Source organism: Siniperca chuatsi, linkage group LG3 (assembly GCF_020085105.1).
Source record: "Siniperca chuatsi isolate FFG_IHB_CAS linkage group LG3, ASM2008510v1, whole genome shotgun sequence".
Taxonomy (NCBI): domain Eukaryota; kingdom Metazoa; phylum Chordata; class Actinopteri; order Centrarchiformes; family Sinipercidae; genus Siniperca; species Siniperca chuatsi.
In genome coordinates this window covers 23634459-23653666 of record NC_058044.1, presented here as the reverse complement: position 1 = coordinate 23653666, position 19208 = coordinate 23634459, and the positions used below count along the sequence as shown (strand labels likewise).

Here is a 19208-nt window from a genome sequence, read left to right as displayed (position 1 = left end):
TGTCCCACTCTATGCACGCATTTCATTGTTAAATAAACTCATTGGTCGTACTGGAATATACACCTGATTGTGAGAGGAGCCCGCAGGCTGACTCTATATGGGAGCAGTTTACTGAGGGCTGAAGCTCAATGTCATATCATGAATTAAAACTGCTGGCTGTCTCTTACTTTGTGACCCACACAGTTTAGAATCAGAGAAAACCAGATTAGCTAGTGTCATCATATCCCGCATATCAAGAGCTTAGGTTTGGTTTTAGAAGTCTGGGGGGACACAATGTAAACAAATTAAATAAAAAAAAAATGTATATGTATAACATTTATTTCCTGCATTTATATATATCAAAACAGTCTAGCAAATTGAGAATTAGGATAAATCTGGTTATTGTGCTTTTAATAGTACCAAAAAATGCTAAACCTCTCTATTGTTAATGTGCTAATCCTGAGTCATTTTATTTTCCTTTATACATGTCTTAATGCTGATAAATAATGTTTTTGCATCTTTACTACAAAGAGTGTTGTGCTTTATCCTTATCTGTGATTGATGTTCAATTCTAGCTACTTTTTAGGAGAACAATAACTATTAAAAAAATGCAGACAAATTAAGTTGGCAGTACCAGTTAAACAGGGATAACAGTGCACAAGTGTGTGAAGAATGAAAAAAGAGAAGTTTAAACTCTGCCAGTTAAACAATCTGACATGCACTTTGTTTTAAGCTTCGTTTTAAACGGAGGCCTTAAAGTATGTAACACAAATGTGTGCTGTTTAAGTGTAGCCTACACAGCAATTATCTGAATGTGTAACAATGAAAAAACAAACAAATAACTCATCAATGACTCATATGAACACTTCAGAAATTATAATGCAAACACCATTCATTTATTGGTATAATATTTCATAATACTTTATAGGTATCATTCTGTTAAATACATATGTACTAAGACTGCGTGTATCTTTCAGCAGGCGTTTCACATTCAAGTCCAGGTTCAGTGCAGTGATGACCAAACATCTCGCCTTGTCAGATTCTTTTGTTCCTAAAACAAAAGTGAACGAGGAGCAGAGGAGAGGAGCTACTGCTCAATACATTAGTTTATTATCTGTAATAATTTTACCTTACTTCCCTATCTTTCCTTTATGCCTCCCTCCTCCTTTATCTCTTCATCCCTCATTTTTATGCTCTCATCTGAAATAAAGTCATTGATCTCCCTGTGGTTATAATACCTTTCCATTCACTAAGGTTGAATCTCATTGGAGGAGGGACACAGCGGTCTCCCTGAGGTCCTCCTTAATGGCGCCAATATCAACCAGCCGGGAATGCATTGTGGGTCAGCTGTAGAGACAGGCACGCGGGTCCGATAGGGTACAATCAGTGATCAGTTTAGGTCCAGATTGAGACAGTAAGGTCTAGTTTAGGCTGGTTTAGTCCAGTTTTGAATCCATCTGGATCCTTTTGGGGCTGCTTGCCTTAAAGTACAAATAACATAACTAACTTAGGACCAGATGCTATTGATACGGCAAGGTAACAAGGCAATGCAAAATAGATATCATCATGTATATGTAGGAAGGGATACCTGAGTCAATTAGTTCTTGAACAGTGCTGAATGCTGTCTTGAATCTTACAGTAACACACTGATGGGCCTTCTCCAGTGGTTCAACTATGCCAATGAAGCTCAAGATACTATTTGACCCATCAGAAGTAGAGGATTCATCTCAGGTGCTCAGCAGAATACAATAGTTTGGAGTCTCAGGGGTGGGATGCATTCATGCTTTCGTCGGTGAAGCAGCAGCGGTAAGGATCCTTGTGAATCTCGGTGGACAATCAAAGTATGTGGCTTCATCTCAGTCTTCTAAAGGAACAGTTCTGTCTCTGTAGTCAAAGGTTGCTCGGAGTTGTCACTGTTGATGAGGAAAAAGGCATCAAAGGGACTGGTGAGATACACCCTGTTAGTTTGGTGGTGCGTGCATGTTTGTGTCTGTGCACCTTTATGTGTGCCTGAGTGCATGTGTGTGTGTGTGCGCACGCGTGAGTTCGCTTTTCTTCAAGAGTACAGGTTATTTAGCAGCTGATGTGTCTTTAGACAGACACAAATATATCCAGTCCAAGATTGATCCGCTTCAAGTGTGCACAATGACATCAGACCAGGAATCCGCAGTCCAGTTCAGGCTCATTTAAACTAGTCTCATTGTAGTCAGCATAGATTCATCCAAAAAGAGTCCATTCTGTCGTCTCCCTTTGCAGGCCAGAGCCTGAAAGAGACGCAGGAGTCTCAGAGGAAGGGGTTGTGGCTGTGTGTCTGTGACTGAGTGCGGGGTGCTGGTCGTGGAGAAAGGGGGAGCAGAGGCTGTGGGAGGTTGGAGGGAAGGTCTAGGAGTCCGGCAGGAGGTTGTGTGAGAGAGGAGGGGAGGATGGGTGGCTGGTGGTGCAGGGGGAGGGGCAGCGACGGGCTGTAAGAGAGCATGTGAGGGGGCAGTGGGGATGTAGAGGATGGTCGCATTTGGTTGAGGGTGAGGCGAGGCTGGTCGCAGTGGAAGGGGTTGGTGGGAGACGGAGCACTCAGACCTGAGAAGACAGAATTGGGAAAATGTTTTAATAATATCACAGTAATGTTTCCGTAAGTACAGTGTGTGAGTTCTTGAGGAGTTATTTGTTACCTGAGAGGAAGGGGTTGTTCTGCATCTTGCTAGGGGGGTTGGAGGGTATCAGTGCGTCTAAATTGACCAGCGAGGCCCCCGTAGGTCCCAGGAAGGCCTCTGGGGTTCGACACACACGTGTAGGCGGGGTGCTGAGCGGGGGTGCTAGCCGGGACAGATCAAACATCTCTGGGCTAGCCGACTCTCGTCCGTTGACCTGGGGTTTCACCGGAGGGTCAGTCCCAAACGGATCTGGCTTGGAATCTGCTTCAGCAAATGGGTCAGAATCTGCCTTTACCCCAAACAGCTCTGAGTCTGCACCAGGAAAACAAAAAAGGTTTTAAATAATAGTTAGTGAGAAGATATGAAGCAGTGTGATGTTGTATGCTGCAGGTGACAAATTAAAGGAAAACCCAACATGGAGGGTCTTGTGCACAATGAAGTAGTTAGCTCCAGAACAGCTTCATTACTCCTCGTCGCTCATATTGTGTTTTTGTGTGGTGGAGAGCACTGTCTAACATGTTGCTCCAAAACCTTCCCACTTTATCTCAACTAGCTTGAAATCTGGTGACTGTGAAGGCCATAGCCTATGATTCACATCATTTTAAAGCCATTCAGTCGTGCCCTACAAGGAAGGTTATGAATTTGTTATGTTTCTTCATCCAATTACTCAGGTTTTTTTCACCCATCTGTATAAGATACGTGGTAACAAGTGGATGCAATAACAAGGACTCCTTCCTGTACATTATAATGCAATCCATTACAATAGTTGTAAACTAACTGCCTCTCTGATGCTTGTAATGTTCAGTTTTTGTTAAGACTGGTTCAGAGAGGTGTAGTCTGAAATAAAATGTAATATTATAAGTCTCACAAAGGTAATACAGGCATTTGTTACAGCGATGTTGTATTAGACTACATTAAATTGTACCAGTGTTCTTGTTACTGTGTCCATCCATGGGACATTTAATGCATTGCATTACAATACATGCTAAATGTGAATAATAAAACACCACACCTTTGGTGTTACTGCACTACAGTAAGTAAAGTTTTAGTCAGTCTACCAGCTGTCCATTGGCTCAGGCTGGAATAAGACTTTTTTCTGTCCAACCACTGTCAATGCAGGAGACTTATTGCTTCTGTAAGATCCAGATATACAGTAACATCCACAGAACGTCTGCCTGTCTTGTACTACACTACCTGTAGGACTAGCAGGTTGAGGGGAGGACATTTGAGGAACCTCTTGTTTGGGCTTCTCTTCTTCCTGTTCAGAGAATGGATCTGTCCCATCACCACCTGCATGACAAATTGAAAACAGTACAATCTTAAATATTTGGGCCGACACTGAAAACTACAATGTAAATGCATTTTAATGAGCCTGTTGTTTGTGAAAGGTACCTCCGTCTGTCGGGCTGTCCCACTCATGATTGACAGGACTGGAGGAGACCGGCGCTGCTTCCCAGGGGTCTGTGCGTGCGTCGGCGCATGGAGCCCAAGGATTGGACACGTTGGAGGACGTGGGAGGAGCCGTCCAAGGGCTACCAATCACAGGAGTGCTGGAGTGGACTGCTATGAAGAGAGATGGAAAAACACAAAACTCAGTATGTTAAAGTGTTAAAAACATACAAACTCCCAGAATCTGAGAGGAAAAAGAGATGGTACAGTAGGTCTAGCATCATACTGGCCTTATGTGTGAGCATGTATGTGTGTCTGTGATGAGCCACCCACCTACAGAGTCCCAGGGGTCAGAGGTGACATCACAGGTGGGTTGGGCAGAGTTCCAAGGGTCAGTAGGCAGAGGTGGGGCCTCAGATGAGGGGCCAAATATGTCCACCAGGTCCAGCATGGCTGACTAAAGAGGGAGCAAAAAGGCTTTCTTTAAATCTGTGCCCAACATTCTCAGGTTTGTGTTACTGGATGGGTTTTTGAGCCACGCAAGACTCTTAATAAGAGCCTGATAAAACATATTCAACTCTGTTGAGATCTGTGGAGCGTATGGGAACAGATACAGTTACTGTGATTATATAATACATGTGACACATACTTTAAAACACTATTTAGACCTCCAGCAAGGCAGCTCTTTGTTAAGCGAAGTAGTTGAGACAGAATTAGTGGTGTAAATGTCTGTGAAGAGGAAACATTGCTTAAATGTTTCCCTGATGTTGTTTTAGTTAAAACTTTATCTAATGAAAACCTTGTATCTCCAAATGTGATCATTTGGAATTTTTCAGATACACTGAAGGACAGAGTTTCTTTATGGGCTGAGAAAATTCTCATACTTCTTAAGCTTAAATAAACCATTTAAAAAATCAAAATGAATTTCTGAAAAAAGTGCCATTATCACAAAGCTGGAAACTCATGAAAAGTGGATGTTTGAAATACGATAATATGGTCATACACATATCACTGTAACAACACATCCACATTTGAGGGATCTTTACTTTGTGTACATACAGTGCAGTATAAACAAAATGTTGATATAATTAAAACCATTTTACACAGCAGCAGCCTTGATTTATCAATTATAAGCCTTTTGGTGATTTACACACAAACAAGACATTTCACATGAAAGAATATCTTTCATTTATCACACGATATGTTAACATATGTGAGGTTGTCACGTTCATCATGCATTATGTTGACATGTTAAGTGAGTGTTTGGAAATGTGATAACATAAAAATTGCTCATGTGGAGTCATATACAGTAAGAACATATATTAACATTATCAGGTAGTTTAATTTTAGCACATAAATAAGTGCATGAAAAAAAGGCACCTAATATTTTTTTGAATTACTGTTAATTGAAATTAAATTTGCCATACTTTACATTCATGTACACAAACACATCACATGTCAACATCATGATTATCCTTTAGACAGAAACAATGGCTCCATATATACCATTTAACAGCAACATCCACATATTACCACATATATCATCTCTCTTCTACCTCTCTTGGATCTGTCAATGCTGCACTATCAAGCTACAATCTAAACTTTGTAAGTGTAGGGAGAATGGTCATGGGGTTTCTATTTGGTTGATTTGCAGCTAAAATGTGCTATCATTCATATTTAAAAAAAAAATCGGTTTAACATTTGCTAACTGTGTGTTAAATTATGTGAATTTACATGTGAAACCTGAAAGTTTGTCTGACTGAAATTTTAATTTTAATTTTATTGTAAATGTTTCTTTTCAATAGTTTGTTTAATGTTGGCAATTTAAAGTCCTCCTCCAGTCAAAAGTGTGTTTTGCTTATTGTTCCTTCACTTGGATGTTTGAGCTTCACTGTACAGAATGATGTGTGTGCACAGTTTGACACATGGAAGCTGTTTTCACATTCATCTGCTGAAGAGGGAAAGTTTCTCTGTGCTTACATTAAATCTGAGTTTAACACGTGGATGTACCAGCAGGATTTTGATTTTTAAATGAGGGAGAAGCAGTAGATATAATTCTACAGAATTAAGAATTTTCAACAAAGTTATTGACACAAACTATAATTCCAAATGGAGTATTTTTATATTTTTTATTTCTATATGTTTTAAACCATGTCTGAAAGGGATCTTTCTCTAATTGATCTTTAATCTTGTGACACCCACTGTATATTGTACTAAATTTAAGCATCAGATAGAAGGCCAAAACAATTATGATATAAGACATGATGATCTATGACGTGTATCTGACCTTGTGAATATGTCAGGAATTACGTTAGGAATTACTGTTTTTTTCCTGGTCCTTTATGTCCATGCTTTTTTCTATGGAGCACCTGAAAGTACTAGGAATTCTAATAAGCAGCATAATATAACCAATTACAAGCCATAGGGACCTTTATATAAGGCAGCTGGTGACTCGGATTGGCTTGTTGACAGGCCAGTGAGTGAGGGAGCTGGCGCGCTACAAGATAAGGAGTATGCTCTCAGGGAAATGTCATGCTGAGCTCACGGTTAGACAAGAAAAAAGTCATTAACATTCAGCAGGCACCTCTTTCTCTTCTCTCAGCTCTCTACTGTTTCTCTCTCAAACCTCCCTCATTATGCTGATCTATGTCTTTTCGTCTCTTTTCCCTCCCTATCGCACAGTCCGCACTGTAAACTCCACTTCATTCTCTAAATGCCTGCCAACAGCCACCTACAAATGCACCCGCTCACCTCTCCATGCAAACATGCACTCATGTAGCATGCATGCACCCACACGCACATCTTGTACAGCACACACACGTTTTTAAACTCACCTCCTCCTGTGTCCCTGACTGGCTCTCTCTCCTGCTCTCATCCAGGGCCTTCTGTAACAGAGACTCGTCTCCTTGGCGACAACACTGTTCCTGCAGGGGCGGTATCATGACATCATCAACATTATCGGCACGGCAATGAGCGTGGATACACACACACACACACACACACTCACATACACACCAGCGTCAGTGAAACAATCTTTGGTTTTGGCCCCAGCAAAACGAAGGCAGCACTGATGGCTTTTTTGTGCTGTTGAAATATTTAGTCGACAAAGCGCAGAAGCTGGTATAGAGCAAAGCAGAGAGAAAGAATGCAGAGAATGTTTTATATGCAGAAGTTTAAATATTAGTTGTGTGAGAAAAGAGAGATGTAAAAATAGGAGCACTGCTAAAGGAGGAGAGATGAGGAAAATAAAATCTGAACAGTTTGAGAGCCAGATAAAACAAGAGGTTCTGGAGAGGAAGGAAAATAAGGAAGGAAAAATTAGGAAAGAAGCATTAGATGGCCACAGAGACGCATTTTAGTTAAGCTGTAAAAGCCATTTTCCTAGCAAAGACCACAGCACAAATATATGCCATTTAAAGGTTTAATGGACATTCAGAAGGTAGAAGAATGTTGAGGACAGATGGATGGATGTAAAGGGAGGGGTGATGAAGGAAGAGGGATGTTGTCTGTTAGGCTGGTCTGGGAGGATGTACTGAAGACCGGGTGGTGGGGGAAGTGTGGGGGGTTCCGTCTCAGGGGTGGATCCACCCAAGGTGATTACGGGCCCCAAAAAGAGTCAGATTATATTGCACTGAGTTGAGTGTGGGCTTGGTGGAGATCGTCAAGATTGTTGCGGATGTAGGAGCAATATGCCTGAGACCAGCGGCCGAGGACCTGGATGGTGTGATCTGAGATGTCCAGTCTGTCTGCACCAGTGCGGAAGAAATGGCTTGAATAGTGTTCTGAAGATATGCCTGAAGTGCAGAGGACTCTGTGTAAAAGCTTCTGGAACCAGAATCGAGAGGCCATTTTTTCTCACAACAGTGAGTTGGTGGCGTACCTTGAGCTGATGTATTTGGTTAGTGGCTCGTATGGGCTGAGATAGGAGTTGAGGCGAAAAAGATAGATGGGGAAAGAAACTCCCAATTGATCTGTTTTACTACTTTGGAGCGTGAATACGAGAGAGTCAGAAGTGTGGATGGTGATGTCGGATAGACTGGGATGATGAGAAGGATTATAGGCGGATAAAGACGAGGCGAATTAGGGGCACATCAGGAAGCCAAAAAAAGCCAGCAAGAACATGGATTCTAGGGTTAAGTCAACCATAGGGGATATGTAGCCTGAGCTTAGAGAATGGATGCATACACTGAGAAGGTCTGAAGTGAGTGGTAAGTGTCTGGCCATGAGAACAGGTTCCTGTTTCCACAAGCCTTTGATTAACATTGTAACGTGGGTATGGGAGGTAGAAGGACAATGGAGGCCAGTGACTAGTTTGCAAAAGAAGTTGATTCCTGCTAAATAGGTCTGGATGGTTGAGGACCGGATTTTTTGGATGGAATGAGCATGGGTGATAAAATTGCAGATGGACATGACGTCCAGAGAGGGAAATGACAGCTTTTATGTGGCGTGATACGCCTTGAAAGAATTCCAGCAAGTTAGGTAGGCTGAGAGAGTGCTTGGGGCGAGGCTGTTAAGGATGATGTCTTGTGAAGTGTGCAGAGAGGTTTCTCAGCTGTGGAGCTAGTTGTGTTGTGGCTGAAAACGGTGGGACTGGTATGGGATGAAAATCCTATTCTGGGGCCAAGTTTCTGAATTTCTGAAATGAGAAACAAGACAATGAATCAGCAATGCTACTGTGGTAGCCAGGAATGTGGACTGCCCTGAGGATGAACTGATGTTGACCCGAGATTAGTGTGAGTCTGCAAATGAACTGCATGATGGCTTGAGAAAGAGGATCTCTACAACTGCTGTGTTATTGGAGTGGATGAGTATTGACTTCCTAGACCATTCATGCCCCCAAAGAATGGCTGCTATGACAATGGGGTATAGCTTGTGAAGCACAGACAAAGGAGAGCGGGACTCTGAGTCTAGAGATTTCAACTCTGAGGGCCAAGCTGAAGCAAACCATTTCCCTCCATAGTAGCCACCAAAACGGAAATGGAAGGAGCTGCGTCTGTGTACAGTTGAATGCCCTCGGGTTGAGTGATAATGTCGTCATAGAAGAAGGAAATGCCATTTCAAGAAGACAGGAAATGTTGCCACAGACACATTTCCATTTTGCATGCATCATCCAGGACGACTCTATCGTGGAGAGAGGGGGAGGCTGCAGCTTTGATTAAGAGGTTGAACAGGAAGGATTTTGCTTGTGGAATTATATGAATGGCATAATTGAGGTGGCCAAGGAGGGCTAGTAGGTGGTGTTTGGTGCAACTGTCTGCCAGGAGATAGTTTGACAGTAGCAAAGTGATGAGCTGTATTTTCTCTGAGGGCAGAGATGCCTGGAAGGACATTGAGTCCAGGGTGATGCCTAAGAACCTGATGAAGGTGCTAGAGGCTGGAGGTGAGGATGGTGGGGTGACGACGAGAAAGTTGTCAAGAAAATGGAGTATGTAAGGGACTCTGTAGTCAGGATCCAGCACAGGGCTTCTGAAAGTCGAAGATCTTGGGACTGCTTCTGCAACCGAAGGTGACGCGCACAGAAAAATAATAGACTCCTTTCCAGCAAACCCCGAAAAAAATACCAGAAAGCTGGATGAATGGGCAAGACTTTGAATGTGCTGGTGATGTCTGCTTTAGAAAGCCAAGCTCCATGATCTGGATGAGGGTGATGTCCGCGGGCCTAGGGATGATGGGAGGTGAGGGTGTGGCGGCGTATAGACCAGTTGGAAATGAAGGAGGAGGCTGAGAATCGTGGTATGTTAACCACGGATCGCAAGCAACTCTGCTGGGACTCTTGGCTGTGGTCTGACTGCTGTGGCGTGGCTGGAGGATAGCCAGTTTCAAACAAGTCATTGTAGAGATTGTTTGAATTAATTTAATATCCACGGTAGTCAAACTACCATGGATACAAATTTTGCTTTTAGTTTAAAGTGATCGTAAAGCACGGTCTGTCTGTCCTCGAGAAAACCGAGACAAACAGGGCAGGAAGGGTACACCGGGTATAAGTAGGCTTGACAGGTAATTAGAGGTGTGGTTGAGGCGTGGCCCTGCTCCTGTTAACAAGTTAACTTCATATCATCAAATACACAGACACTATGGTTAATAATTGTGGACACTGAATGGTAAAGATTGAGGTGTGTTTCTGTGTGTGTGTCCTGCTCATGCTCTGTTTTTTGCTAAGGCTTAAAGCAATCTGTAGATGTGTGTCTTCATCCATCTCTATGGCAACAGAGGAAGGAAGGGCTAGCTAGATGAAGGTGGGCGAATGTTCAGAATGTTTGTAATAAAATTTTCTTCACTGTAATCATCAAGAGGCAATGAGACATGTGTGGCTCGAATACAGACGAAGAGTGTATATGCTCTCAAGGATATTACACATTATCATGTGTGTGTGTATATTTGTTGTTTTACCTTCTGACTCTCCTCCCTGCTCATGGCTAAGGCCAGCTGGAGCTGCAGCTCCTCCTCCCCGCTGGTCTGAGGTCGAGCCTGCTCCAGGTCTGAGGCCGCACGAGGAGATGAGGATGAGGCTGCAGAGGCAACAAGTGAAGGAGTTTGAGGGAGGAAGCAATAATAGTGCGTGAGGAAAAATGGTCAGATTGATGTGGGGATGCATGAGACATGGAGCACAGGAAGTGCGGGGCTGATTTGAAAATTTCCAGGCCTACGCTGCAGTATTGATAATCTGTGTGGTGGATTGGGCAAAGTGCTGGACTACAGCACAAAATGCCTTTCAATTGCCAAAACATAAAATAGTTCCGTGCTCCAGATAGGTTCAGACTTTAAAGTGGCTATAATCGATATTTTATAATAACAATGTATCAAATGACAATGTGAAAACAGTGTGATGATGTGAAAGGGGTCACTCGTAGTGATGAACCTACAGAAAATTATCACCTGAATCTGCAGCTCCCCTCGGCTTTACGGAGCTTTATAGTGAGTTTAAGCTCATTGTTTAGCTGTCCGGCCTGCAACTTTTTTGGTTGACTCTCATGACTCTCATAGCGTCGTTTTCAGCCGCAGCCGGCTCTGTTCTCGGAGAAAATGCTCTAAAAACCCTAGTCCCAAAAAAAGCTAAGGGAAGCGGCTGTGCGCTGCTGTTTAACGTCCTTATCCTTAAAGTCTTTTCTCTTGTAAAACCGCAAAAAACACTGTTTGTAAACACATCAGATAAAGCATAAATCTCACCTTTGTGTCGCTTGTTGAAGTTTGTGCTTGAGTGTGGAATGGGCTCATTGTTGCCCCTTGTGGCCATTGAGGGAAAAAAACATACACTACAAGAGTGGTTATCACCAATGTCAAATAAGCTATCTGGCCTAACAGGGCAGTAAAGAGCCCATTATGGCTTAGTGTACCACAATGAGGCGAAGAGGACGTCACACTAGAAAACTTACTTGGACAAGCGACACAATGGTCAGATTTATGCTTTATCAAAAGTGTTTTCAAACAGTGGTTTTCAACTGTTTCCCAGGCAGGGGATGAGACAGTCACAAACGGGGCTATAAAAACCCACAGTACACTCCCTGCTCAGCACCAAACAGCAGACAGACACAGTTAGAGACTAGGTGGTGAATATAGTGTAGAGGCCAAAAAACAGAACTAAAAGAGGGTGAAAAAAAATCAGTTATTGCAGATTTAAATGGCCACAATACGCACAGTTAAAGGAGGATGGAGAGCCTCTGGAGCGACTGAACTCCTCCCCGTATAGTACAGCCATGCTGGGCTGGCTTGTTCGCCTGCCTGGGTGGTAAGATGGGGGGATACCTCCGTACACACCCCCGCCCCCTCCGCCACCTCCGCTGCCTCCCCCAGCCATTCGCTCCTTGGTCTTTAGGGCTTGACTCCTCTCCTGGCGGAGCCGCTCCTCGTCCCGGAGCAGACACACCAGTTGGCGTGCTTTTTCTCTCACATTAGCCCCCTGGTCTCTGCCGTCGCGGTCCACGTACTGGAAGTCACGTAACGTCTGAACCACACGTAGACAAAAGACATTTTCACGATCAGCTACAACTTTTAAAACAATGTACAATCCAAGTTGTCGTTAAGAACATGCAGGAAAACCTCAATAATCGGATCCTCAGGAATGTTGACATCCCAGTTTGATCAGAAAAGATAACATAAATTCAGAGTATATATTAAGAAATTATAGTTTGTTCACTGTTTTCTGAAAATGTTAATGCCTGTATTTTTCAGTCATCGAAAAAATAATTTACTCTTGACTCTGCAATTTTATCTCAAGAATATAGTTAAAAAGGAAGACATACAAATAAACAGTTACAAATAATAATAATAATAATAATAATAATAATAATAATAATAATATTAATAACACTTTTTTTACTAGATTGTTCTATTCAGTGTTTAAATGTAATTTTATTGTGTTAAGTGCAATGGTGATTTTTTACTGTATGTAGTGTAACATTCACTGATTATACTGTAAACCTTATTTTAAATATATACCCTAGGAAGAGTTGTGGTTGCCAAGGTAACAACTAATGACGATCCAAATGAACAATAAACAATAAACCAGCTCTATTCCTGAGGTGTTCAGATTGCTGAGGTTCTAGTTGCGGTCCAGTACCTGAATGGTGAATGCGTTCTCACGGCACTGTTGGGCCACTCTCTCTGATCCTGTCTTCAGCAGGTAATCCAACAGAGTCAGCGCCTGGAGGCAAATGCTCATTACCGCACTGGTACTCCAAAATTAGTGTTTCATTACATCTCTATTCTACACATTGTAGTTGTTAATTATTAAATAGAACTACTGTGTAGGGATATGTGCAATGAGATGGATACAGGAAAGAATGGTATAAAAAGAGTAAGAGTCTACAGTCATGGTGGCAATGTGAACCTCATGGCACTACAGGAAACATCAGGGGATCACCAAAGTCATTAGGATTCATTCTCTGGGGACCATAAATGTCTGCACAAACCTTCATGGCAATCCACCTGATAGTTGTCGAGCCATGCCGATAGCATGGCTAAAAAGTGAAAGTGGCTGAGGTTTTTCAGACAAACATGTGAACAAAGGACAGGGCTGGAGGAGAGGGGGCACAGAGGGACAAAAGAAGAAGCAGCAGACAAGCAGTGTGAAGTGAAGTGTGTTTGTGGAGGGAGAGAACTAGAAAGTTAAATAAATTATTAAAGAGGGGAAAGGTGAAGGGAGGGAAGAGATGGGGAGTGGCCATCAGTCAGAGAGAAGTTAAGGAAACAGTTAAAACTAAAGTAAGCTAGCAGAAAGGAAGAGAAACACATATACAGAGAGGATTTATAATTAAACTGAGTAGTCAAATCTGACAGAAACTTGTGTCTTTCATGAGGGCACCTTGTACACATGTCTCCAGTTCTTGCCGCTGTCATTGAGGCGTTTCCACACCATGCCCATGACCTCAGCAAACGCCACCACATTGAAGGTCAAGTCAGCGATCTCTGACATGAGAGATGAGGACGGGCCCCATGGATCGTTTGAGGTGGCCTCGCGAACCTACACATCACATACATCTCATACTTACATTTCATGCATATAATGTTCGCTCTCATCCAGAGTAGTAGTGTCATCAAAAAGTGAGAGATTTACAACAGAGAAGTTCCAAGAGGCAGTAGAGAGTTTTGTTCTGAAGTGACTCAACATCAATGTTCATTTAAAGGAGTTTACCCTTCTTCACACATAAAAGCTGCTGCACATCAATGACAATGAGTTCATTTATAATACCTTGATCTCTGCTTCTGAATAGTTGTGCACAATATTCTTCACCTGCCGGCGCAGGGCTGAGGTTGTCATGGCGCCAGGTGATGGAGAATGTGGAGGTATAGAAAGTGAAAAAACAAATGCTTAACAGGTGAAGAGAAGGGGTGAAAGGGGGAGAGGAGAGGAGCGGTATCTATGGCAATGAAGGCTCCTCTTCTCTGTCAGGAGTTACAGGATGCCCCTGTAAGAAAGAGATAAAGACAATATATGACTAAAAATACAATCATCAAGTCATTCTCACTCTTTTAAGGTTGCTCTAATAAGCCAGAAGTGCCTAGACTAGATCAAGGATTCAGTGAGTAATGCTGTGGGCTACAACTTGAGCCCTGTTTTTTCCCTCTATATTGGTTTATATTTTGGCAAACTTGCACCATTAAAAGTCTGCCGAATTATCTATTAGCAGTTCCTGTTTGCGATGTACCCATGTCTGTACAGACAACTATCACTGGATTACTTTGATGCTGAAGAAAACTTAAAAACGTGATGATACAAGTTCTGGAGTTATAAGGAGCATCTTTTTTCCTATGATTTCTAACTCATAATAACAATGCCATCATGTGATTTTAAGCAGGTATAATGATCACCATGTTCACCATCTTAGTTTAGCGTGTTAGCATGCTAACATTAGCATTAAACACAAACTATGAATGTCATTACTTTAGCAGGTATTTGGTCGTAAACCAAAATATTGGACAAGCTGAAATTTTGACCTGATGACGGCGCTAGATGAAAGGTTAAGGGATCACCAAAGTTATTACAATTCATTCAACGCCCTTGCCATCTATGAGGCCATATCGCTAGCATGGCTTAAAACAATGAGTCAAGGTAAAGGCTGCACTCACTGATTTATTTATTTGCTATTTACGTCAATTTGAAAACATTTATCAAATATAACGATGACCGACGATAGCGTCAGAATGAGATGCTCATAATTGGTGCCCACTCAGGAAGTAGGTCATACAGTGCTCTGGCACTCAGGTGTCTGATGAAGCTTCTTGGTAGCTTATTTTATTCAGGCCAACACACACACACACATGCAGCTGCCTGTGTCCACACAGACACACACACAACCCATTTTCTCTTCCAAATTAATATTTCAGAGAGGCCACACGGGAATTGATCATTAAGGGTTCCTGTGATACTTCTCCCTCTCCCTGTGACTAAGCCATCACTGACACAGAACGTACTTAACTCACTAGACCAAAGCTGAATTAGGGTGACCTCACTAAACTAAACCTTGTCTCATCAGTCATCGGCTCACTAAACTGTCAGATTGTTAAAGATAGTCATACTTTTCAAATCAACCATCCTTTTGATCATGAGCTTGTCTTTTTTTTAAAGTAAGTTACATTTTGACTGACAAAGTTAAGCTGATGTGTTCTATTTCTTAAGATTTTCTTCCCGGGTGTCTCAGTGCATCATCTGCAGCTAACACAATCTCCAAGGAGAGCTTTGTCTGTAAACTTCACATACTTTAGTCACTTGTTTCTGTGTTTCTGATCATTTTCTGAACAAAAAACCCCCAGTGTGTATGAATTACAGTATGAATTATAATGCATTTGTTTCAATTAGGGATAACTGGGTGCATGCATATACAATTTCTGATTTACTTTAAAGTTTTTGTATTCAAGACTAAACCACTACAAAGTCTGTAACAATCGATAGTTTCATGTTTAGTAGAGTCTCACCAAATGGCCAATATTAGCTTATCACATATATGTCGGTATCTGCGTATATGTGAGCCAATAACTACAAATATTGCTCAGAATTCATGAAAGAAATGTAGGAGTTCCTTATCAGAAATGTTTGTTTATGTTTTGTGTTTATGTAAAAGACAAATATAGGCAGAAACATAATTATCAGATGTGAAGCACTTTGTACTTTGTTTGATAAAGTTTTATTATTATTATTATTTATTATGTTTTAAACTCAAATATCGATATCGGTATTAGCCTTAAAAAATTAGTATTAGTCAGGCTATAATGTCTCCCAGACAAAGTATTAAAAAATCTCTCTATATGGGTTGAATTCTGTGATGAAACTCATTTGTATAACAAATTGCTAGATAATACAATAACGTACAGTTTTGCTATATCAATCAATATTTCATAAAGTGTGCAGTATATTTTTATTTGATGATGTAATAAGACAAGGATGAGGAGAATGAAGACTAAATCCCGTTTTGCAGTAATGGTTATGCAATAATGTCGTAATCTGATGATGTATTTTACTTAGTTTTTATTAATTTTATGCCACATTCGGATTATGAGACAAAAGGGCTCCTGGGCACAGACCCGTAAAAGGCTTTCCCTCAGCTCCCAGTATTTGTTGCATTTTTTCTAGCATCTTTTTCAGAAGTAAAACGAGCTGCTTCACCTGAAAGTCATATTTTGTTCATGCTGGAGATGAAGAGAAAATCCTCCACACATTTAAATAGCTTTTATTATTGATTTATTATCATTGAATGTTATAGCCTATGTTTGCACTGTGCATCTCTATCATGAAGGCAGAAATAAACAAAATATAATAAAACAGTATCAATAGACTGCTACTGCTACAATCATGACTACAAACAATAATAATTATATTTAACAATTACTGACTTTTTTTAAGGCTCTTGTGCATTCTTTTGAAATTGATTTAACTTTAATGTCACTGTCCACTGCTGCTCCATGACAGTTGCCACACTGACACAAGACACAGGATGCCTCAGCCGGCCCGAAAAGCAAACATCAGCAGAAGCACAGGGGAACTGAGACGCACACAGCAGGGACACAGACAGAACGCTCCGAGAGGAGGACGAGTCTGAGAGTGCAACAGAGACAGCGAGACAGCGAGACAGAGAGGGAGAGAGCGAGCGGGAGAATGAAGGGCATAAAGAAGAAAGTGAAGCTCAGCAACTTCAACCAGTATCACCTTTCTGCATAATCATCTTCAGCTTTCTGTTCGGACATAGACACACACACACACACACACATACACACACACACACACACACACACACACACAAAGGTTATTAAAGGCTGGTGCTGTAAGAGGTGTTTGAAACTATTGCTCCTTTTATCCCTTTAACTGACCCTCACACCACAACAGATAATTCACATTGTGTGTAATATGATCTTTCTCTGTGCGCATGGCAACTCTAATCAAAAAAATTGAGTGGACAAGGGAAAGGAATCCCAGGTAATGGAATCAGCTGAAAGAGTGTGTGTGTGAGAGAGGAATTTATGTTGCTATTTATGTGTAGCTATATAATGCCAAATTCAAGATACATCCACCCTTGTAACAAAGGAATTTCCCCATTTCTGCATTATTGTGAGCCCCGGACCACGCGTGTGCTGCTGGCCCCCACACTGCTAACGGTCACTATTTGACAGACAGTGGTGGAAGAAAGTCATCTATCTAAGTAAAAGCAATCCAACACTTTACTTTACAAATACTCCCTTACAATATTTTACTTATGTAAAAGTATAGAAGCATTAGCAACAAAATGTATTTAAGTAGCAAAAGCATTCATTATGAAGCATGGCCCCTGTCAGTGTTATATTATTCCATTATTATTATTGCTGCATTGAGATGTAAGCTGCACTGTAATGTTGTAGTTGGTCGATGAAGAGCTAATTTTAGCTACTTCATATACTGTAGTTTAATCTATAACAATGCATCATATTTGACAAACTGATGTGTTTTTTCATGTAAAATCTTAATCTGAAAAATAACTAGTAACTCTAGCTGTTAAGTAAATGTAATGTGGAGAAAAAGTATAAAGTAGCATCAAACGGAAACACTCAAGTAAAGTATCTCACAGTTGTACTTAAGTACAATACATGAGTAAATGTACTTAGTTACTTTCAACCATTGCTATTTGACTTGTAGCATCTATACTGCCATCCTCTTCCATTTCTCCTATTAGGAATCCAACGAGTCCAGACCACACCAGATAGAAACAACACTAAAATTAGCAACATTTTAATTGAGATTATTTGACAGGCCAATAAGCGACTTAAGCAAAAGTTAAGATATTACAACAAATTGTCCGAGAGCAACAATGACTGTGCACCATTTTATATGTGAATCCACAAACACCAACATGTGTCCTCTAACCAGAAGTACAAAATCCACCTTGAAACATAATTAATAAGTTATGTGTGAAATATTGTACAGCTCAGTCTTAATGTGTGTATTTGATCAAGTCTCATGCAGCACAGAGACAGACCGTGGTGATGAAGTCATCCAGGGAAAAACTGTGGAGCTGCTCTGTGAATAATGGAACAACTCCAATGACAGCACCCTTGGTGGTTTTACTGGGATATGGGCACATTTTTTGATTAACTGCTTTAAGCTCTACATTTAAATGACTCATCAGGGTGTAATAAACAGATTCACTCTTTGCCACAGTCACTGAATCAAGATGGACCAACACCAACACCATGAAATCATCAGCTCAAGTCGTGATGCTCAACTCCAGGGAGACAGTTGTCTGTAGATGCTACTCAGATGAATAGGACAATGCATGCTTGAGCTACATTTTAACTTAAAATACTACACATTTATCACACCAGATCCTGAACTGACATGATCCGGTCTGATGCGTCAAATTGCTCAAACACAGAGAACCTACGTCACCCCGTCGTCCACGTTTATGGTTGCGCATGCGTGCTGTGACAGCAGGTGTACCGTATCTTTCAGGTGGCGATGGAGAGGAGGAGGGTGCCCATGGTGGGTCTGCATAATGCATTATCCAACCTCCACACACACACACACACACACACACAAACACACTTGCGGTGGATTCCCTGTGCAGGTTGCCATGTGTAGCGAGGCTACCACTGCGTTACAGGTCGGCAACATTGCGCAATATATTGAAGATTGCATGTATATATTCCCATTTATAATGATCATTTTTGGCCCAAAAAATCCAAGGAACTACCCAGCGTACCCCCCCCCCCCCGTCATTTCAGCAACATGTCGCTTACCTTGCCCATTGCTCATCTCCCGCCTTGTCCACTGAGCATCCTCGCCTCTTTGCTATGTCCTCCTCACGTCCCGATAATAACCCCTCCGCTGGGATCGGCTAAGCAGGGCAACCACAGTTATCCCCCCGCACCTATTTCCGGCAAACGCGAGAGAGGAGCCGAACAGTGAGTGTTTTTAGGAACCTTTCAATGGGAATGTCAGCGTCTAAATCCCGGTCTACCCTGGGTGATGCGAGCCGCTCGGGCAGGCAGTCAGTGGTGAAATCCGCATAGGACAAGGATAAGCCACAGCACACGGCTCACTCACTCCCTCTCTCACTCAGGCAGCCTCATCCACACACGCATACGGCACCGGCAGGCCACGCACGCACAGCAGCACACAGCAATCACAGCGGGGAGCGTAAAAGAGAGGCAGGGATGGGGGCGCGTCGTTTGCAGAGTCAGCTGTACTGTTAACCTACTATCATCCGCTGATGTGAGTGTGGAGGA

General features: G+C 41.9%; 1 protein-coding gene across 2 annotated transcripts; it reads right to left on the bottom strand.

Annotated features, from left to right (window-relative positions):
- Positions 1-853: 853 nt before the first annotated feature.
- Positions 854-19119, bottom strand: epn3b (epsin 3b). Of its 2 annotated transcripts, none has more exons than XM_044190122.1 (12): positions 18720-19119; positions 13708-13924; positions 13321-13479; positions 12577-12660; positions 11655-11961; positions 10410-10528; positions 6854-6943; positions 4353-4476; positions 4023-4190; positions 3825-3920; positions 2649-2942; positions 854-2556 (listed from the first exon to the last, which is right to left on the bottom strand). In XM_044190122.1, the coding sequence occupies exons 2-12, from the start codon at positions 13774-13776 to the stop codon at positions 2264-2266; spliced, it is 1803 nt and encodes a 600-aa protein (XP_044046057.1). In that variant the 5' UTR covers positions 13777-13924; positions 18720-19119; the 3' UTR covers positions 854-2263. The 2 variants fall into 2 exon arrangements, with proteins under 2 accessions (XP_044046057.1, XP_044046054.1); XM_044190119.1 differs by having other exon boundaries at positions 4023-4193; positions 18720-19115.
- Between the last annotated feature and the right edge of the window lie 89 nt (positions 19120-19208).

What these genes read in the sequence shown, in the direction of transcription:
- epn3b (XM_044190119.1), bottom strand. Translation starts at nt 13,776, where the DNA reads ATGACAACCTCAGCCCTGCGCCGGCAGGTGAAGAATATTGTGCACAAC. An exon ending in TCAACCTGCTAGTCCTACAG is followed by an intron (nt 2,943 to 3,824) that starts GTAGTGTAGTAC and finishes TTCCTGGTGCAG; the next exon opens with ACTCAGAGCTGTTTGGGGTA. An exon ending in GAACAACCCCTTCCTCTCAG is followed by an intron (nt 2,557 to 2,648) that starts GTAACAAATAAC and finishes CTGTCTTCTCAG; the next exon opens with GTCTGAGTGCTCCGTCTCCC.